General features: G+C 42.4%; 1 protein-coding gene across 2 annotated transcripts in view; it reads left to right on the top strand.

The window, feature by feature from the left end:
- MTOR (mechanistic target of rapamycin kinase) overlaps positions 1 to 23,674 on the top strand; it is a 4,577,509-nt gene that overhangs the window by 4,139,414 nt on the left and 414,421 nt on the right. For both annotated transcript variants that reach the window (XM_044063218.1, XM_044063219.1), the window contains exon 53: positions 17,199 to 17,334. In XM_044063218.1, the coding sequence (XP_043919153.1) occupies positions 17,199 to 17,334 (136 nt within the window). The remainder of the gene's footprint in view (positions 1 to 17,198; positions 17,335 to 23,674) is intronic.

Raw genomic sequence — 23,674 nt, 5'->3', positions numbered from 1 at the left:
GAAGATGGCGACGGCTGTCAGCTTTGTACTCTTGGCGCTCTGACGTCAGGGAGCGTGGTTGAACAGCTGACGCCGGACCCAGACTTTGGGATTCTGGCCGACCTGGGGCTGCCTGCAGGCAGGGGAGAACCCTACAGTCATGACTGCAACAGTGAAGACACTCGAACATCTACATTTATGGTAGGTGTACACAACTGTAATTTTTCTCTACTATTAAACTTCTTTTAGCAACTGTATTATTTTTTTTTTCACTCTGGAAACAAATTCCTTTTCTTGACAACTTCCAGATTATGTAAAGCTTTCCTGAAAGGGATCTTGCAGCTTTGACCTCCCATGAAAGACCCCTCTTTTCCTTCGAATTTCACAGTTATTCTTCAGGTTCTGACACAAAAACCCTTGAACCAGGAGCAATTGTGATATGAAATTACTTGCATGGGTAACATTCATCTTGGTAACAATTACATCGGCAAATCAAATTTCTGAGCTTCAGACTTTGTTTGCCAAGCTGACTTACTTTATTTTCCATAAAGACAGGGTGTCCCTCAGGACCATTCCCTCCTTTATAACCAAACTAGCCACAGAGGTGAACATTAATCATCCATACAGTTGCCAATTATCGTTCATAATTTTTCTAATTGTGGCTAACACATTACACCTGCTTTCAATGTCATGTACCGTTATGTTTATATGCAGTATAGAAAATCTGACCAGCTGTTTATCTCCCATGTTCATCGTGCATACAGCTGCAGTCATAACGGACGGGTTTTCCTGCCGTCAGGCAGGTCCTCGGTCGGCCGAATTCCAAAGTCTAGGTCCGGCGTCGGATGTCGTCGTTTCTTCCATGACGTCAGTGTGACAGGGGTATAAAAGAACCAGCCAACGCCATTTTCTTCAGTCTTTCTTGCTGCGCGGTGCCCGAAGCAGAAACAGTTGGCAAGTGCCGGTCGGCCAGCTCCTGAGATTACGAATATTTTTTAACCGAAGTCTTCTTGAAAGTTAAGTACCCCGTTGGGGAAACTTTTCTTGCCTCAGACAGATGTCAGACAAAGTTAATAATTGCATTTCATGTGGGAAGCAAATACCGCATAAGGATTTCCATTCCCTCTGCATTCCTTGCTTAGGCCCAGACCACGACGTCTCGGCCTGTCGTTTTTGTGCTACATTCAACAGATGCACTATTAAGCGTCGGGCGGAGTTCGCCCAACACTATTTTGGCAAAAAGTTTAATTACATTATATCGTCGGATAATCCGACTCCAGTTTTGAGTAAAAGACGCAAAGATAAGGACCGACATACGAGGTTCGCGACTTCTACCGACACCACGCTAAAGCCGACTACTGGTGCTCCGGTTCTCAGCGAGGTGCCTACGCAGCCCCTGACTACCGATGACACTTCATTAGCGGTATCTTCTGTGCCCGAGGTCGCAGGCTCTTCGGCCCACAGCCCGACTACAGATACCGAAGCCACTCTTGGCGGGGAAACTCAGAGTTTAGACAGGCCTGCCACCTCTCAAGGTGTCTTCAGGCCTTCTTCTTCCTTTTCCATTAAGGCTTTCACTAAATCTAAAGCAGCCGTGCATTCTAAAAGACAAGCTCCTCAGGGCCCCTCTCAAGGCCGCATGCCTAAAAAGCAGATGCTCAAAATGGCTGAGGATTTGATTACTCTTATCAGGGGTTCCCAACCCCCCTCGGACAAAAGGCCCAGAGTGGAGGAAGAATACTCTTCCTCGGACCAGGCCTCCATTACTTCAGAACATTCTGATGACCAGGAACATTCATACTCCCCTTTTGAAGATTCTGATGCAGAGGAGTCCATTCCCTCTGCCCCCCCCCCCCCCCCGAGGACTACTCTTTTGGGGAAACTTTGCATACCTTGAGGGAACACTTCCACTGGGAAGGCCAAGATTACTCAGACTCCAAGAAAAGGCTCAGGGATTTCCTCTTGCTCCCTCAGCACAGGCCTCTGGCTATCCCTCCTGTTTTAGACATACTAGATGATGTGTATTCAGAGGCCAGCCTTAACCCAGATTCTTTACCTCCAGCTCCAGTCAAGCCTGACAGGTATTGCCGGGTTCCTGATTCACACCAATTCCTATACAAAAGCCATGCGGCTGACCCAGAGACCATTTCACAGGGTCCCAAGGGAATTAAGGCCTCCACTGCCAAAAATCCATTACCTTCAGAGAGAGATTCCAGAGCTTTAGAAAGGTGGGGGGAAAAGGTATACACCTCGGCCACCTTAACCATGAGGGCATTAAACTGTCAGTTCCATATGTTAAAGTATCAACAGTTTTTGTTATCTCAGTTGAAAAGCAAAATGTCACAACCTGAACAACCAGACTTGAAGGAGTTGCAGGATTTGTTGCATAGTGCAGAGCAAGTGGGTAAACATACCTTGCAATGTGGTTTTGATGCTTTAGAGGCCTCATGTAGAGCTGCTGTTACAGGATCAGTCATACGTAGACATGCTTGGCTCAAAGAACAAACATTACCAGATCATGTCAAAGCTAAACTACTAGATGCACCTCTTCAAAAAGATGTATTGTTTGGTGTTAAGGCTGAGGAGGTATTAAAGAAAATGGAGGAAAAGGCAAAATCAATGCAAACAGTGAAAGATTTCCTACAGGTACAACCTCCACGTTTCAGTAGAAATTGGCCTTCAAATGATTGGTCCTTTCCAGCCACGGACAGACCTCAAAGAGGTAGATACAGGCGCCCAAGGGGTAGAGGGCAATCTCAAGGATCATTTAGAGGCAGACAATGGCAAGCACCTACACCAAGAGGTGGTGAGGATAGTTCACAGCCATTCAGAAAGCAGAAGCAATGACTTTCCCCTTTGCATGCCAAGCAAGGCTCAATTGGCAGCACCTTTAGGCGGAAAATTGGCGTTATTTTCAAAAAATTGGCATATTGTCACAAAAGACAAATGGATCCTGAACATTATAGACAGAGGCTACAGATTCCACTTTCACACCCTTCCAAAAATGAGAGGCATGCCAAACCTGCCACACAATCAAAGGGCAGAGGCACAAAAACAAATTTCAGATCTCATGGACATGAAAGCTATTCAAGAGGTACCTGCACAAGAACAGGGTCAAGGTTTTTATTCCAGACTATTCCTGGTACCAAGGAAGGGCAAAGATTGGAGACCTATTTTGGACCTATCCATCCTAAACAAATATTTACTCATACCAAAATTCAAGATGCTCACATTACAGCAGCTTCTTCCCATGCTGGGCAAGGAGTCTTGGCTGGTAACATTGGACCTCAAGGAGGCATACCTGCATGTCCCAGTCAGACAAGATTGCAGAAGATACCTCAGATTTCTTGCAGGTTCAACCCATTATCAATTCTCTGCATTGCCCTTTGGCTTATCTACTGCGCCCAGAGTGTTCACGAAATGCCTGGCATCAGTAATTGCCTTCTGCAGACTTCAAGGGATACAAAATACCCATATTTGGATGACTGCCTGATCCAAGCGGACAGCAAACACATACTTCTGAATCACCTGGCGTTTGTAATAATGTTGTTGAATTCTCTGGGATACACAGTCAACAAAAAGAAATCAAGACTAATACCCTCTCAAACAATAATTTTCCTGGGTGCCAGCTTGAATGCAAACACCCAGATGGCCTACCTCACGCCAGAGAAACAAGGGCAACTAATTCATTACTTCAGAAAACTGGCAACCTTCACCAGGCTGACTGCAAGGAAAATCCTGCAGGCTCTGGGATTCATGGCATCTTGCATCCTACTAATCCCATGTGCAAAGCTGCATATGAGGAAACTTCAGTGGTACCTAAAAGACTTATGGTCTTAACACAGCCACAATTTGGAAACAGTTATACCACTTATTCCATGTCTTTAGAAGGAATTTCTGTGGTGGGCTCAAGCATGCCAAAGAAACATAGGTCTCCCATTCTGCAAGCCTCAAGCAAATCAAGTAATCACAACAGACGCCTCGGACTACGCCTGGGGGGCGCACATGACAGATCGGTGCATTCAGGGCAAATGGTCCCAAAAAGAAAAGCACCTACACATCAATCAAAAGGAAATGCTAGCAGTAATAAATGCTATTATGGCTTTCAAAGACCTACTGCATCCAGGCCAGCTATTGATAAGGACGGACAACACCACAGTGATGTGGTACATAAACAAACAGGGAGGAACCCATTCGTACCCCCTATGCAGGCTAGCCATGTCTCTTTGGAACATGGCTCTGGAATTGCAAATCCAACTTCAAGCACAGTTCCTGCCAGGCAAGGAAAACACGCTGGCAGACAACCTAAGCAGAAATATGACAGATCCACACGAATGGAAGTTGCATCCTCAAGTTTTTACAAAGATAATTCAAGGATGGGGAAGGCCAGACATAGATTTCTTTGCCTCCCACAGAAATTACCAATTGACAAAATTCTGCACAAGGACCTTTCATCCACAGGCCTGGAAAGTGGACGCACTCTTTCAGTTGGACAACAGTGACAGTTTATGCCTTTCCACCTCTTCCTCTGCTGCCCAAAGTTCTATTAAAAGCCAGAGCAGACAGACCAAAGATGATTCTCATTGCTCCAGACTGGCCAAGACAACACTGGTACCCACTCCTGAGGAGCCTGACGCATTCCCCACCATGGATCCTGCCTCTAATGCCTCTTCTACTGACTCAGCACAACTTCAAAACTCTTCACAGTCAGCTGAAAACACTCAGTCTAGCCACATGGAAGATTCCTTAAATCCAAAACAGACCCTACTCTCCAAGGAGGTGCAGGATGTCATTCTGGAGGCCAGAAGGCCTTCTACTAGAAAAGCCTACTCCGCAAAATGGAAACGGTTTTGTGCCTAGAATCAGAAAAAGGGTCAGAATCCTGAAATACTGAATTTACCTCAAATATTACAGTACCTAGCTGAGATGCTAAACAGTGGACTTTCATTCTCCTCCATCAAAATCCATGCCTCAGCCATTTCTGCAGAATACAACACTGATCCTTCTTTATTCTCTCACCCTCTCTTAAGGCAGTTCCTCAGAGGGGCTAAGAATATAAAACCCCCAAGGAAGCAACCAGTACCTGCTTGGGACCTCAATTTCATTCTAGAAAAACTGACCCTGCCTCCTTTTGAGCCATCTGCTTCAACAGAACTGCAATATTTGTCATGGAAAACAGCCTTCCTTCTGGCTATCACCTCAGCACGCAGGGTTTTGGAACTACAAGCCCTCATGGCTGTGCAGCCTTTCATCATTTTCCATCAGGACAGAGTTTTCATACGAACCAACCCTTCTTTTATGCCAAAGGTAGTATCCAGGGTAGCCTTGAATCAGGCTATCCACTTACCTACCTTTTACCCTAATCCACAAAACAAAGGGGAGAGACTACTACATTCCTTGGACATTTACAGACAGCTCCATTATTATTTCGACAGAACAAAGCCTTTCAGAAAATCAGAGCAACTCTTTGTGTCCTATGCTACAGGTACTCAAGGGAAGCCTATTTCCAAACAGACAATCTCAAAATGGATAGCCCACTGCATTCACTTTTGTTACTCTTTTCATGGTAAAACTGTACCTACAGGCATCAGATCTCACTCCACAAGGGCCACAGCTACCTCTGCAGCTTTCCTCAGGGGGGTTCCTACCAAAGATATTTTGGAAGCAGCCACTTGGAGTTCTGTACATACTTTCTCCAAGCACTATCACCTACCATTATATTCCAAATCTAGAGCGGGCTTTGCCACCGCAGTCTTGCAGGGCATCCTGGCTCCTCCTAGTTCCACTTAGTGCCTACCACCCCTTTTTTAGCTTTGGGATTCTACCCATCTGTTATGACTGCAGCTGTATGCACGATGAACATAGTGCAGTTTTGTACCTACCATAAATGTAGATGTTCGAGTGCTAATACAGCTGCAGTCCAGGTTTCCCTCCCTCCTTCCCCTCTTGTGACAGGCCTAATGGCCAACACCTCCTCATACAACATGATTGGGGTATTCTTTTATGGTGTATTTGCTTGCAACTACTGTTTTTTGATTTTATTGCATTGCATTATTACATAAATTTATGTTTTGCCTTCCTTCTGGGGGCACCTGACATCTGGGGCAAGAAAAACTGAAGAAAATGGCGTCTGCTGGTTCTTTTATACCCCTGTCGCACTGACGTCAGGGAAGAAGCGATGACATCCGAGCCGGACCTAGACTTTGGAATTCGGCCGACCGAGGACCCGCCTGACGGCAGGAAAACCCGTCTGTTATGACTGCAGCTGTATTAGCACTCGAACATCTACATTTATGGTAGGTACAAAACTGTACTTTTCCTTATAACCGCTTAGGTTAAGCAATCTATAAAGTTATCCTGACCATATAGAATACTGACTGTATTTTTGCTGATTTATTCCCAAAATGGTTTAGAATTGCCTCATCATCCTAGAGCCATTCTATCAGATTTATGGCTACCACATCACCTTTTCTCCCCAAGCTTCTATCAATGTTATTGGGGCTGCATGCACTTGGTCAGGTACTCATACCTTTACAAGTGGAGGCTTTGTCTCCAGAAACAGTGCATCCTTTGGTTCAACAGTGCTCCAACACATCCCAAGAATTATGTTGCTGGGGATTCTGACCCATTAGAGAGGAAGAATGAAATGGACAACATCAGATAAAGAATTTATGTATTCACCATAACCTTCCATCTGTGTTGTCCTTTTTCATTCTTTCTCACCATCCCTCCCAGCCACCCCCCAGTCTTGTCCGTATAAGAAGAAACTTGGATGATTTAGGAACTTTCATGTTCCCAGTTTGAGTCTTAATATTTTCTTTATCTGGCCTATTGTTTTTTAAAAATCAGTAGTCAGTAAACTCAATCTGAGGAGTTAGGAATTGTGTAGTGCGTTATGGGAAGAGGGAGGAGCTTGCGATTAAAGTCCAAAGTCTTTGAAATACCGCAAAGTCAGATCCGAGGGTTGAATAGGAGATCCATCATTGAGGAAGAATGAAAATGAACAACACAGGTAGAACATTATGGCACGTACAGAACTTCTTTTTTATATTTATGAAGTTAAACCATGATTCAGACCTTCTTTTGTCACTATGCCCATTTTTATACTCCCAACTTACCTACCATGTATGCTGCATTTGTAGAAAGCACAGGATTTTGCAGCTTAGGTGGATAAGGTTGTATGCAACCCATAGTGTTAGTCCCTGCTTGAGGTGCCCAGGCCATGATTAAGGTTAGCTGGCAACAACCTAGAGCAAAATGTTTCAGAGATAGGAGCTATTCCTGTGTCTGTCATACTCAAGGTTCTTATTTGCCAGCACGGGGTGGTTAAGGAAACATTTGTACCATCAGTCCTATATACGATGCTGTATGCAGATGTAAGGTTGTTGTATGTCAGACTAGGGTAATTTGTGTTGCTATGTTGTGTTGGCTTCGCTTTCATAATTAAAACCTGTTTGGACCATGATTTTAGTTGCCATTTGGTGATGCCCCTGTTCCCAGTATCTTTGTTATTCAGTACTATAGTCAGAATGGCATTGATAATGGTGTGGCATTTGTATACTGCTCAAATCTGTCATTAATCAGGGTTCCTCCATCACTTGATGGCATAAAAGCTTTCCTACAAGAAATCACTGCGTTTTGTTATGGATTCATTGAAGAGTCATCGCAGATGGTTAGCTTTAGGTGATTTCAACATTTTGGTTGATGATAAGTCATTGTATCACATGGGAGTTTCATTCCATCCACAGGTCTTTGTTAGCTCAGTTTATTACCCCTGCGGTACTTTATAAAAGCCACTCTTTGGACTTGATTCTGCATTTCATTGTGGTTACCTCAGACCTGGTGATGAAACTTCTGTATTTCTGAATGTTGCCTGGTCAAATGCACCCTATTGTTAACCAAATGTAAAGTTTACTGAGAGTCTGAATTTGTGAAATGTGACATCTGATGTTGCTTTTCCTCTACTCAGTAAATTTCTTTCTGAACAGCAGTAGATGGTATTCAGTAACAGAATCACCATCAACATTTTGTCATCTTGCCATCCACTTGATAGCATAAAAGCTTTCCATAAGGATTTCCACTGACTTTTCTTGTAGATTCATGTAGACTCATCACAGATGGTTATCTTTGGGTGATTTCAGCTTTTGAGTTGATAATAAATCATTGACTTTTACTTGGGAGTTTCATTCCATGCACAGGTCTTTGTTAACTCAATTTATTATCCCTGCAGTACATTATAAAAGCCACTCTTTGGACTTGATTCTGTAGTTCATTGTGGTTACCTCAGACCTGGTGATGAAACCTCTGTATTTCTGAATGCTGCTATGTCAAACACACCCTATTGTTAACCAAATATAAAGTCTTAGAGTCTAAATTTATGCAATGCGGCACCTGATGTTGCTGTTCCTCTACGCTGTAAATTTCTTTGTGAACAGCAGCTGATGGTATACAGTAATAGTATCGTAACAGGATCATCACTAGCATTTTGACATCTGCCACGCTCCATATATCCTGTGTCTTGATCTATCAATGTGAGCCATTGTTTAATCCTGAGCACTGTTAAAGACAGTGTGAGGAACATAGGTTGGCCATTGTTGAAGGTATATGTTTTCCACTTAAAGAGCAACTTGTACAGACGCATTGACTTTCCATCTGCTTTAAAGGAAACGGTTACTTCAATCCTTAAAAGCCGTCTTTGGGTCCATATTCCATGAATAATTTCTGCCTTGTGTTTGACCTTTTTTATAATGTTAAAATAAACATAAAGTCCATGTTCACCCTGGAATTTTATCTCAGGGTCCATAATCTTCCTTCCCCATTAGAATCACATTTTTGGGGATGACACAGCACCAAGACATCGCTTGATAGATATTGAAAGACCTCCTTGTGGCAAGAGATCAAAGATTATACTATCTTTTAGTTCTACAGGGTAGTGTCTAGGGTTAACTTCTTATTTTCAGGTACACTAACAGGTAGTTTACCACAGGGCTATATTTTAAGAACCTGTTTTCCTCCATGTACATGCTTCTTCCCCTTGGTGATATCATCAAAGGATGAGACTTTCAGTATCGTTGCTGTTTTTGTGATACTCAGCTGTACCTTTTCTTGGGATATCTCTCTATCACTGCCATACAAGGCTGTCGTTAAGCCTTCTTATTTGCATGTGATGTAATTCTTAATTAGGGAAGCAGATTTGTGATCACTTATGAACACTGGACCAGGTGTCAGTTGTAATTTAAGTGTCCATGTTGCCATCCAAAGAATATCATCTGGATCAAGAACTTTCCTCTGTAACAGGTCATTTAGATAAAACGAACAAACTGAACGGACAAGCCGCAAACTCGAAATAGTAAATTCCACACAGCAAGGTGAACACAGGATACAATAGAGGCAAGTGTAGCTTTAGCGCTTTCTTTCACTTTAATTAAAAAACGTGAACTTCTTCAGAAACAAAACATGTGCCCTCCCCAACACATGTCTTATAAACCCTTCAACAGGATATGATGTCATGAAGTTTCCATAAATATTACATATATACTTAATACAAAAATGTATAAAAAATATATATAAAAAAATACATGTTTGAAAATGTGTGTATATACACACATATACACGTACATATATTACAATGTACTATCTTAAAGTTTGCAAAATAACTTTTTAACAATAAAAATGTTGTTATATGATGTGTTCTTATTGTTCACAGAATCTAAACTAATTTTATATTTATATATATGAAAATTCAAACTAATAAAAAACTCTTAATCAACCTCTTATGATCATGAACTCTATCTAACAATATTCTACAGGCTTATGTAAGTTATAAAACATGATAATACTGTAATGCTGACAGTTATCATAATGTTTTTGAAACTTGAAAACGTATATCCATAACTAAATAAACCAATATAAACTTGTTTATAAAAATAAATAACTTGAATACAAGTAATGCACGTAAATATGTATACACACACATATACACATCATTGTCACTTATATTTCTATTCGTTCAAGTTATTTTACCCATAGATCAAAAAACATTTTATATTAATTACTTCATTTAGTCCTGGATATTGATCTGCCCCTAATAGTAGTTGCCAAAGTGCTTCCTTTTGCTCTAATTTATTATTTACATCCCCCATGAATGACATTTTTTCTATGTGGTCTAACACGAAAAATTCTAACTTTTTGAATTCACTACAAGACAAAGAATGCCTTGCAAGTGCATTGTTTTTGTCTTTGTTCTTTATAGCTAATGTGTGTTCGTAAATTCTTCGCTTCAGAATTCTAACAGTTTTACCCACATAGTAACATTCACAGGAGACACAGGAAGCTAAATAAACCACACACTCACTGTTACAATTAAAATATTTCCTTGCCCAGAACTAAATGAAGTAATTAATATAAAATGTTTTTTGATCTCTAGGTAAAATAACTTGAACGAATAGAAATATAAGTGACAATGATGTGTATATGTGTGTGTATATATATTTACGTGCATTACTTGTATTCAAGTTATTTATTTTTATAAACAAGTTTATATTGGTTTATTTAGTTATGGATATACGTTTTCAAGTTTCAAAAACATTATGATAACTGTCAGCATTACAGTATTATCATGTTTTATAACTTACATAAGCCTGTAGAATATTGTTAGATAGAGTTCATGATCATAAGAGGTTGATTAAGAGTTTTTTATTAGTTTGAATTTTCATATATATAAATATAAAATTAGTTTAGATTCTGTGAACAATAAGAACACATCATATAACAACATTTTTATTGTTAAAAAGTTATTTAGCAAACTTTAAGATAGTACATTGTAATATATGTACGTGTATATGTGTGTATATACACACATTTTCAAACATGTATTTTTTTATATATATTTTTTATACATTTTTGTATTAAGTATCTATGTAATATTTATGGAAACTTCATGACATCATATCCTGTTGAAGGGTTTATAAGACATGTGTTGGGGAGGGCACATGTTTTGTTTCTGAAGAAGTTCACGTTTTTTAATTAAAGTGAAAGAAAGCGCTAAAGCTACACTTGCCTCTATTGTATCCTGTGTTCACCTTGCTGTGTGGAATTTACTATTTCGAGTTTGCGGCTTGTCCGTTCAGTTTGTTCGTTTTGGATTACACAGTGCTTGGTGACAATATGGCTACTGAGGCATCCTCCTCGGATATTTTACTGGATTTAACCATACACTCCACACCAGGAGCGGATCGGGCTGAAGAGCGGATCAACACTCCGGATGTGGACTCTGCATTAGTGCACACTATTACTAAAATAGTGTTGGATTGTCTACAAAAGAAGAACAAGCGAGACGCTCATGAAGGGGTTAAGACAGGGAGCCCAAGCAGGAGCGTCTTATGTCACAAAGAGGCGCCGGTCGCAAACGTTGCAGCGCACACAAACTCAACAGATTCTGAAGGCAATACTAGCAATTCATCGAGTAATAATGTATGGGGCTACATCTGTAGAGAATTGCAGAACCCGTTCAAGGATATAAACGCTGATACCATCAACCGGACTGCTAGTGAGTATTACGATACTGCCACTGATGTAAAAACTTGTAAGAAACTGATTTTTGATCTGGAAAGATTAGTTTTTAAGTATATCACTCTTGAACTTGAGATTCAGTATTTGACAGAGTGCATTCAACGAGGCATTGTACCGCAAGGTTTGCGGACCGCCAAGTTTCCGAATTGTGTGGAACCTGGCGATATGTTATCTAAACTGATTATTAAAGTCTACAATGATGCAGGTTTGGCAATGATGAACATATTGGTCGAACATTATGAGACTGACATCAATAGAATAAAAACGGAAATTAAGGATTTAGATGATGCAATTAAAATAAATGCCTGTTTTCATGAACTTTTTACATTGTATAATAGTATTGAGACCAAGGCCAATAAGCATAGGTCTACCATAGTACAAAGGAAACAACACAAATTGATGAGGGATATCAAGACTTACAGGTTAAACGAAGCATATATTTCTATTGCGGATGTAACAACAGTGAGTCGGGTCCCTTCGAATAGTGTTTTTGGTGGAATGGAGACTCTTAACAAACCCCAACAAGGACTAGTTAAAGATACAAGGGCCCCTAATAATGACAATGTTCACAATTTGAGGTCTAAATGTTCTAAAGAGAGTACATCAGTATCAACGGATATTCCTAAAGATACCAATGGAGAGACAAATTCAGTAACTGCAACCACAAGCTATGCTGAGGTTGCAAGTCAACAATTAGGTCAGCCCAAGGTCCCTTTTCACCAACAAGGGATTCAAGGAAAGAGGACTACAAAGTGGTACAACACCACACAACAGAAAGGGAAAATGAAGGGCAAAAACAAAAGAAGGTGGTAACACCTTTTGCCAATGAGACTGACTATACAGTAAATGTGATAAATTTAAGTAGTGTGACACTAACAGTGGATGCTTATAATGTACTTAACAAAGGTTTCACCTTTATTCCTTCGAACAAGGTTGAAATAAGTAGATTATTGGTTGATTTGAGACTGTATTTAAGAAAATTAAATTTAAAATACATTCTTAAAGATATAACCGATTATAACATTTCTATTAACGAACTACCAAAGAGGCCTAGTACTTTTAACCCCCCCCTGATGAACACACTGCAGGTTTTTCTGAATTCATGTGAAAAGGAATTTAAAAACATTACAACAAGTAGTGAACAGAACAACCTAACTGACACAGAGAATAAAGTGTTAAAAGAGTTATCAGATAACTCTGAAGTTAGAATAATGAAAGCAGACAAAGGGGGTAAAATCATTGTTATGAATACAACAGATTATAGTAAAAGAGTACTAGGTATGCTAAAAGACACCAATAACTACTGTAAGGTCACAGCAGAATTTGTTCACATTAGCTTCAGAAAGATAGATGTTCTTCTGTTCGATATGTTTTGCCAGGGAGAAATAGAGAAGGTAGATTATGATTTTCTTTTAGTAGAGCATCCGACTATGGCAAACTTTTTTGGCATACCAAAGTTACAGTATGGTCTTGATGATTTATCTTTCAGGCCGATTGTATCAGCTAAAAATTCGAAAACAGAGAACATTTCTATCTGGCTTGACAGCATACTAAACACTGTAGCACAAAAGGCAGAACACTATCTCAGGGACTCTTGGCAACTTTTGGAAATTTTGGGAAGGAATAGAATTTTAAAGAAGGATATGAATTTTGCCACTTTAGATGTCAAGAGTCTTTACACCTCCATAGATCAAGTGGAAGGCATTGAGTACATGAGGGAACATCTAGTAATCAATACAGACATGGGTGGTCATAAGGTCAATACACTATGCACCCTCATGGAAATAGTACTTGAGAATAATTTTTTCAGATTCAACAACGTACTTTACAAACAGACATCTGGAGTAGCAATGGGGGCCAGAGTGGCCCCAGCATTTGCTAATATAGTGATGTCTAGATGGGAACAGAAATTCCTAAAACTTCATCCTAGTTTTGGCAAGGTGTTGATGTACTATAGGTACATAGATGATTTGTTCTTTCTGTGGAGAGGTGATCAACGTGAATTTACCGACATGGTAAATGATTTAAATATAACCACTACATTTCTAACGTTCAAAATTGGAGAATTTGGTAGAAGTATACACTTTCTAGATTTAGATCTCAACATTGATGGTACGTCTGGTAATATCATAAGCAAGATTTACAGAAAATCTTGCTTCACAAACCAATATCTTCATAAAGCTAGCCTACATCCTTCACACATGAAAAAGAGTGTTGTGAAGGGACAAATGATTAGGCTTAGCAGACTCACTACACAGGATTTGGTATTTCAGGAAGAGTTATTACATCTAAGACAAATGTTTTTAGTGAGGGGTTATAATTTAAATTGGATCAAAAAGTTAGAAAAGGAAGTTAAAAAACTAAGGGAAGGTGTAGCAAGACCTATACTATTATCTGCAGATATATTAGTAGAAGCACCAAGAATTGTCCAACAAGAAAACATTAACAAAATGGAAGGAGATTCAAACATGTATTATACAGCATTCCCATTACCAATAGTTAATGAGTTAAAAGAAATCAGAAATGTCATAGAAAGAAATTGGAGGATCATTTTGGGCAACAAAGAACTAGTTAGTTGTGTGGGGATCAGACCACAATTCACCTACAAAACGGTTACTAATATCAAAAAAGTTTTGGAAAAAACTGACTCATCTTTAGTGGTTAGGACCAGAGATTTAATTAAAAAGGGTACTTACGCATGTACCAACTGCAGACAGTGCAGATTTCTTAGTAACAGTTCCTTTGTTACTATGAAACATTCAAAAAGAACCTTCTGGGCAAGGAAATATTTTAATTGTAACAGTGAGTGTGTGGTTTATTTAGCTTCCTGTGTCTCCTGTGAATGTTACTATGTGGGTAAAACTGTTAGAATTCTGAAGCGAAGAATTTACGAACACACATTAGCTATAAAGAACAAAGACAAAAACAATGCACTTGCAAGGCATTCTTTGTCTTGTAGTGAATTCAAAAAGTTCGAATTTTTCGTGTTAGACCACATAGAAAAAATGTCATTCATGGGGGATGTAAATAATAAATTAGAGCAAAAGGAAGCACTTTGGCAACTACTATTAGGGGCAGATCAATATCCAGGACTAAATGAAGTAATTAATATAAAATGTTTTTTGATCTATAGGTAAAATAACTTGAACGAATAGAAATATAAGTGACAATGATGTGTATATGTGTGTGTATATATATTTACGTGCATTACTTGTATTCAAGTTATTTATTTTTATAAACAAGTTTATATTGGTTTATTTAGTTATGGATATACGTTTTCAAGTTTCAAAAACATTATGATAACTGTCAGCATTACAGTATTATCATGTTTTATAACTTACATAAGCCTGTAGAATATTGTTAGATAGAGTTCATGATCATAAGAGGTTGATTAAGAGTTTTTTATTAGTTTGAATTTTCATATATATAAATATAAAATTAGTTTAGATTCTGTGAACAATAAGAACACATCATATAACAACATTTTTATTGTTAAAAAGTTATTTTGCAAACTTTAAGATAGTACATTGTAATATATGTACGTGTATATGTGTGTATATACACACATTTTCAAACATGTATTTTTTTATATATATTTTTTATACATTTTTGTATTAAGTATATATGTAATATTTATGGAAACTTCATGACATCATATCCTGTTGAAAGGTCATTTAGATAGTGTTGCTTGCATTGGTGCCATTTAGGCATGACAGCTGAAATGCAGCTTTCCTTATTCTGCAGTGATTTTGTTGACTGGAGTAGTTAGTGATTGCAACATTAGTCCTGTGCTGAGGAATGAGCACTGATACAGATGAGATCATAGATAAACTTCTGTACGATTGCTAGACAAAATAGTTTGCATTCTCTTATCTGCAGGCGCTATTAAGAGACCTCCCAGTGAGTGCAGACTGTCTGATCAGTTTGTTGTTTCAGTGTGCATATTTGTTGTAAAATTGTATGTACTTGCCACGGTTGCCTTTGTAGACTGTTCTTTTTGCATGGTGTCTAGTCGAAAGCTTCTTAATGTATAAATGAATGCTTGATAAATTAAGTTTACCTTGACTTACGTGATTTTTAATTTCTTGTGATGCTCTTTGCTTACTTGTGTTGTCCCAATATGTTTGGACATATTATGATTGCTTGCTGTCTAACATAGGGATGTCTTAGATTCACTATCCAGATGTTTAGTCACCTCTGTGATCTAGAGAAGATCACTGTTTTCATGTTTTAGTAATGACCACTTTTCCTCCTGGTAAGAGCAACCTTAGAGTGAGAATGAATAAATAGCGTTTGGGACATTTGTTCCTCATCACATTAGTAATATTTCACAGAAGTTACCCCATATTGTACAACAGTACCGCTAATAGAATAGCTGAACATGAAGTGATCAGTGTATTTATGTCACCTTATATACACAGCAGTAACGTAAACCTAAATGCCTGCAGGTCCCTAATATTTCTGAATTCCAGTGGGAAAAAGAAAGAAGAAGTAAAAAGAATGCTCTGGCAGCTGGTTTTAGCCTTTTTCTTGAACAGTTTAGGCTAACGTCATTATAAGCCTTAAATATATAGTTTGTCAGATAAAGATTGCAAGAGAGAGAGAAGCTTTACTCAAATTGTGAGAGGAGTACCATCTCCCTGATGACCAGTCTTGCATCCAGGCTAATTAGACTAGAGATTGTACAGCAAAAGGCAAGCTGTAAACCTATTTTTTCCACTTAAACATCAAATGTTTTGGCTGAAGAACACGAGAATCAATCTGTACATCAAAGGTTGCAGAACTCACCTGCAGTTTGAATACAGCTCCCACAAGAACTTAGTAGAGACTGTATATGAGATACTTTACTGAGTCTCCCTTACCAAAGAAGTGTTGCTAAGCAGCTGTTTAAGTAAGTCATCTTGCAGCAACCTCTTCGTATCAGAGGAGGATGATTTCATACTAATAATATTGCCTTCATCTGTACCACATATATCCCTAGAAGGTCAATAGTTACTGAGTTAATGCACCATATATTAAGGTACATGTAATGTACTAGTTTATCTGGTAATCAGTTAGAATTTCCTCATCCGATTTCATTATCAGACATTTCCAGGACTCTGTCAGTAGAAAATCCTCGCATCTAATTTGTCACGCAATATTGTCCATTTTAGAACTGCCAGCTTGCAAGGAGGTGATCCTTAGCCAGATCCAGAATTGCCAGTTCATGTGATTATTACATGCTGACTGAAAAGCTGTTGAAAACCTGAATTTAAGTATGTTTTATTATCTAATTGTACTTTATCACACCAGAGTTGATTCATGGTAAATGAATTTTAGAACTGCCAGCTTGCAAGGAGGTGATCCTTAGCAGGTGTTACTGTTAAGGAATTTGCCAGATGAATATGTTCTGCCAGAATTGCCAGTTCATGTGATTATTACATGCTGACTGAAAAGCTGTTGAAAACCTGAATTTAAGTATGTTTTATTATCTAATTGTACTTTATCACACCAGAGTTGATTCATGGTAAATGTTGTATTTCTTCTAAGCCAGTGACCTGCATAGAAGAAACACAGCATTTACCTTGAATCAACTCTGATGTATAATCTAATCTTAGTGCACCATACCAGAATTGATTCATGGTAAAAGTTGTTTTTCTTCTGTGCAGGTCACTGGCTTAGATGGAAATTATCGAATTACGTGCCACACAGTTATGGAAGTGTTACGTGAGCACAGGGACAGTGTCATGGCTGTGCTGGAGGCCTTTGTGTATGACCCATTGCTAAACTGGAGATTAATGGATAGTGAGTATTTCTTCAAGCTGACTGAAAACCTAAACTTTTATTTTTTTTACAGAATGTTTTGTAACTGTAGCGTAAAGTCAGTATTATCTATTATACACACATATTTAAAAACAGTTTGTCAGTTATAACATAAATCCTTGTGACACTGTGCGTTGAATGCCTTTGTTGATGAGAGGGAATATTTTTTTTACATGTTGCCTGTCAGGCATATGCATGCACAGGATACATATAAATTGGTTTTGTATATTTGTTTATCAGGAGATCTACTTATAAGATTATAACTATGCATGTCTTTTGAATATTCTAAAGGTATAGTATTGTGTACATAGTTTAAAGAGGATATTGAATGCAGCTAAGTATAGCAGAGTTAACTTTCGAATATGCTCTTACAGATTGCCTTGCACATCCAGATATTTTCAAGTTTCATACATACAGTATTTTTAAAAAGTTTTATAATGTGAACTGTAATCATGTGATCTGAAGTAGTTAACTTCATTTGTGCATCAACCTATGGGTCTTCGGATCCATATCGGATCCGAGCCGGGAGTTTCCAACAGCATAGATCTGAGCTCCAAGCTCCTCCCGTACCCATAATCCCCTGCCAACCCTACCTGACCTCAAATCTAGTTTGCCGCGGTTTCATCCAGCAGCTCGATCACTGAGTTCCAGGCTTTAGCGTCTTTTTTGTGAGAAAATTTTGCTGTTTTCTCTCCTTTTTCTCTAATCTTTAGTGTGCGTGTATTGTGTACAGGTCCTTCATAGATTTAAACCAGTCTGTTAAATTTCTTTATAGTTTTCCTTCCCCACCCTCGTTAGTGCGTTAGGGAGTGTGCTGTGTGTTGGGGCCTAGCGTGTGTGTTTTCTTTTCAGTATGTCGGAGGCCCCAAAAGCTGTTTTCTCCAAATGTACAGAGTGTGGCCATAAGCTATCCCCACCGGATGGCCACACTCTGTGCGTGTTGTGCCTTGGGGTTGGACACCTGTCGTCAGGTTGCTCCATATGTGCGGCGTTCAACCCCAGGGCACTTAAGGACCAGAGGGCTAAGCTGATTCTGGCGGGACTGCTGCACCTGGACTCAGCTTCGGCCTCCGGTCCCACGGTGGCTCCTGCAGCGGCTGCGGCTTCTGCCACTCCTGCCTCCCTTCCCCTGGCCAAGACTCAACCTCCCGCTTCGGGCCAGGAGGATAGGGAGTCAAGGAAAGAGAAGCAGAAGGAGAAGCACCACAAGCGGCGGGCCGAGGCCTCTTCATCGGCCCTGCCGGCCAAGCGGTCTTCTCCCTCCAGGACTTCCGAGCCTTCCCCCCCTCGACTCTGGTCTCCTTGTTTTTCACCGGGACCTAAGGAGGAGGAGGCCCCCGTCAAGGTCATCGAGGCAGCACTCCCGTCCCGCCTCATTGGCCTCATCCAGATCCACCCGAAGCCTGACTAACGCAGACTTGGACCGGATGATGAGAAGATTCCTCCAGGCCCAACTGCAGATGGGAGTGCTGGGGCTCGACCCCATTTTTTGCCCCGATTGCTCCTTCTCCGACTCGCTTCCCGGGTTCAGAGTCTTTGGAGCTGGGGGTGTCGGCGCCAACAGTATCTGGTACTTCAGCACCGACAATGCCTTCGAGTTTGTCGGGTCCCTTTTCTTCGGATCCAAACTCTCGGAGCTGAGCTTTGGATCCGAGGGTTTCAGTGTGCCTTCGGCTCCGCCCAGGTCGGAGCATACTGGACCTTCTGATCCGACCGCGTCTGCTCCGGCCCCGATCCGCCTGTCTGATCCGAGGGAGGGTCTGCTCTCGGATCCCAGAGAGAGCGGCTCTCCTTCGGCATTTGACGTGGTGGAGAGGGTTCTGTCGAGGGATTCCAGACCCCCGGCCTTGGCTACGGCTCCACCCTGCACTCCATCTTAGATGGGTCTGACTTCCATCACCCAGTCCCAGGCACAGCCTGCTCCAACGTCCCAGGTCGTTCCGTTGGAACATGATGTTGCTGGTGAGGTCTCCTCGGACAGCCCCCCCGAGGAGGTTCCTCACAAGCGCAAGTGCAAGAGGAGGCACTTGGACTCCCCTGAGTCCTTGACCGAGGACACAGATTTGGAGGAAGGGGAAGGTTCCCCAAGATCACCCCCCGAGGACATCTCATTTGGAGACATCATGGAGATGCTCACGATTAGGGGGGGGGGAGGTCTGCCCCAAAGCCTACCTCGGATGAATTTGTGTTCCTGGAGGCGTTTGAAGCAGGCCCGTCTACCTCTTGGGTGTCCCCTCCAGCTGACCCCCTGGTAGATCTGATCACTACCAGCACGTGGAAGGAGCTGGACACTGTAGAGCCAGTCCCAAAAAGACTTGATAAAATACTCAGTCCACCCTTCGACAGATCACATTGGAGTAAGGGAACCCCTGTATATGCCATGTTGGTGGCGCGGCCACTAAAATGGAATTAGCCCTGGAGAGTCCCTCGGTCCACCCTCCAGACAAGGAGTCTCGGTCGATCGCTTAGGGAAGCGGGTTTTTAGTTCAGCTACCTTCTCTGTGAGGTCACTGAACTACATGGCACATGTCATACGACTGCAGCAAGACCTTATCAAAGAGTACACCTCGTCGCCCCCGGAATCCATGTCGGCTGAGGACAAACAGTTGTACTCTTCCCGAATGGCCACTCTTAGGTCTATTTCAAACACCTCTATGCAGCTGCTGTCCCACACCACGGAGGGGGCCGCTAGAGCTAGCGGAGCAGGCGTTGTTATGAGGCGACAGGCCTGGCTCCGCCACTGTGATTTCGCGGAACCCTTTAAATCGTCTTTCATTAATGCCCCTTTTGATGGTTCTGCCCTCTTTGGCAAAACCGTACGCAATACCTTGGTCCAGAGTGAGAAGGACGGGAAGACGTCTGCCGTCTGAGTCTGCTTCTCTGCTCCCCAGAGGTCCTTTTCCAAGAACCAAAAGGGACAGAAGAAGATGTGGTTCCGGAAGTCACAACAGCCCCGTTTTGCTCCGGACCCCCAGTCCTTCTGCGGCAGAGGAGAACAGGATGGACGCCGCCCTAGAGGCAGAGGTGGCCCGAAGAACTTTGGGTCCAGAGAACCGTTCTCTGACCGGCCCAAGCAACAGCCCTGATGGGTTACCCGACTGCTCCACTTTGGAGGCAGTCGGGGGGCGCTTCTCGAGGCACCTAGCAGCTTGGGAGTCCATCACGACTGACCGCTGGGTGCTTCGCATAATATCCAGAGGCTACCAAATCCCATTCTCTCATTTCCCTCGCAATCCCAGACACCTCCCCGACGTCCCACCCGAGCAGAGGGAGGACGCAGCTGCAGAAATCCCAGCGGCTGCTAGAAAAAAGAGCCATCCAGCATGTCCCCCCAGACCAGTATGGATCGGGCTTTTTCTCCAGGTTCTTCTTGGTGCCAAAAAAGACGGGGGACTTCAGACCGATCCTCGACCTATCCCTCTTGAACCTGTCAGTAACCAAGGAAACGTTCCGGATGGTTACACTTCAATCCATTTTCCCTCTCCTGCGGGAGAACGACTGGATGTGCTCTATAGACCTCAAAGATGCATACTACCATATTTTGATGGACAGACGATCCAGGAGGTTTCTCTGCTTCCGGCTAAGAGCCAGCCATTACCAATTCAGGGCCCTTCCCTTCGGTCTCACCACAGCCCCCAGGGTGTTCACCAAAGTTCTGTCAGTGATAGCGGCCCACCTGCGACTGCAGGGCATTCAGGTTTTTCCCTACCTGGACGACTGGCTCCTGACCGCCCCCACAAGGCATCTACTCTGCGCAGCCAGAAACTCCTTTCTTCACCTAGCGACCTGGCTGGGGATCACTATCAACATAGAGAAATCTTCCCTTTCTCCAACTCAAACCATAGATTTCATCGGAGCCAGACTGGACACAAACAGGCGTCTAGCCCTCTTAACTCCGGACAGAGTGCGGACTTTAAGACTCCATGTGCAGGCCATCCTCCTACCCCAGGCACCCCTGACGAATTGGTCCTGAGGGCTTTGGGTTCGATGGCGGCCACCATCAACCTATTACCGATGGTGCGTCTGAACATGAGAGTCCTGCAATGGACTCTCCAAGTTCAGTGGTCTTTTCTGTAATTCCCCCTGTACCACCCTATTCCCCTCAGCAGGGTTTGCAGGAAGGCCCTCTTATGGTGGCTCCAATCCCCGCCCCTTTGCTATGTCCCCTCCCCTAACCACAGTGACCACAGATGCCTCTCGCCTCGGGTGGGGGGGCATTGTGCGGGCAGGACAGTCCAAGGCACGTGGAACAGCACGGAGACCTCCCTGCATATCAATGTTCTTGAGATGAGGGCGGTACTTCTGGCATTGGAAGCACTACAGAGCCTTCTTCCCATAGGAACGATTGCAATCCAGACGGACAACATGGCAGTGGTCTGGTACATCAACAAACAGGGAGGAACCAGGTCTTATCCCCTATGTCGAGAGGCCATGAGAGTGTGGGAATGGGCGATTTCCACCAACCGCTTTCTCATAGCGACGCACATTCCGGGGCGGTCCAACATTTTAGCAGACAAGCTGAGTCGCACCATCCTCTCACCGTACGAGTGGTCTCTGAACCCAGAAGTAGCGAAGCAGATATTCTCCACTTGGGGTCAACCTTGTTGCGATATTTTCGCCTCTCCTTCAAATGCGAAATGCAATGACTGCTTCGCTCTAATTCCCCCACCCGGGGAATCCCCACGAAACGCTCTGGTGCATGCCTGGCAAGCCAGTCGGTTGCGGAACAAGATAATCCTCATTGCCCCATTCTGGCCTCGCCAGGCTTGGTTCCCGTATCTTTGGTCTCACCTATTGAATCCTCCCTGGATTCTGGATCCCATTCCGGATCTCATATCCCATCCATTGGATCTACCGACCCCAAACCTGGACAACCTCAAGCTCACGGCTTGGTTGATCCAGTTCCAAGGTTAGCTAGGACTCCCGGTATCTCTTCCCAGGTCAAAGCTATTCTGGTGGCGGCGCACAAGCCATCCACCAGAAAGGTCTATGATAGCAAATGGAAACGTTTTTCTATTTGGGCGGAGCATAGAGATTTAGATCCTTTCGCAGCTCCGTTGCCTGCGGTGTTAGATTTCCTATCAGGACTCTTCGATCAGGGAGCCAGCTCCTCTACAGTCAAGGTTCAATTGGCGGCTATCTCTCACTACCATGTAGGAAGTAACCTTAGACCGTTGATCTCCTGTAGGTTATGCAAGGCCTTTCTGAAGGGTACTTTCTTACTCAGACCCCCGGTGAAGGAAGTAGTCCCTCTTTGGGACTTAACTTTGATATTGCAGGCACTTACAGCCCCCACCCCACCCCCCTTTGAACCTGCAGCTTCAGTAGATCTAAAAATTTTATCATGGAAAACTGCCTTTCTTGTAGCCATCACCTCAGCTCGAAGGGTTTCCGAACTTAAAGCCCTTTGTGCAAAACCACCTTATTTGTCCTTCCACAAAGACAGAGTCTACCTCAGGACCAATCCCGCCTTTCTTCCAAAAATTGCATCCGAATCGAATATTAATCAGTCCATTAACCTACCAGTTTTCTTTCCCAACTACCAGAACAAAGGGGAATATAAGTTACATTCGTTAGATGTGCACAGACAACTGCGCTTTTATTTACACAGAACAGCTGGTCATAGGCAATCAGATCAGTTGTTCATTTCCTTTGCCAAATTTAACTTAGGAAAGGCTGTTTCTAAAGTCACACTGTCCAGATGGATTTCTCAGTGTATTCTGTTGGCATATGAAAGTACTGGTCGGCCCGCACCTCTAGGAGTCCATGCCCACTCTACCCGGTCTATTTCTACCTCGGCGGCCTTTCGTTCTAGACTCTCGTTGGATGATATCTGCTCAGCAGCAACATGGGCTTCATCTCATACCTTCAGTAATCACTGCAAGCTGGATATTGTCTCCAGAGGGAGAGCATCCTTTGGCTCTGCAGTGCTCCGGAACATCCTTCCTTGAGGACCGCCCAAGATTTAGGTAGCTGGGGACTCTGTCCCATAGGTTGATGCACAAATGAAGTTAACTACTTCAGATTAAGAAGTTATGTACTCACCATAACGTTCCATCTGAGTAGGTAAACTTCATTTGTCAGCAACCGACCCCCCCCCCTCCGTCCCCCTGACCTTCGGATGTTCGAGATGTTACCTTCCTTATGGCACGGGTAGATAGCTAGGGGTGGGCGATTTTTGTATGCTTATCTAGCTGTGGGCAAACTCGATCTGAGGTCAGGTAGGGTTGGCAGGGAATTATGGGTGGGGGAGAAGCTTGGAGCTCGGATCTATGCTGTTGGAAACTGCCGGCTCAGATCCGATATGGATCCAAAGACCCAT

This window comes from Protopterus annectens, chromosome 2.part1 (assembly GCF_019279795.1).
Source record: "Protopterus annectens isolate FY-2018-M chromosome 2.part1, PAN1.0, whole genome shotgun sequence".
Taxonomy (NCBI): domain Eukaryota; kingdom Metazoa; phylum Chordata; order Ceratodontiformes; family Protopteridae; genus Protopterus; species Protopterus annectens.
Note: the sequence above shows the minus strand (reverse complement) of the source record. Positions and strands in the feature narration are given on the sequence as shown.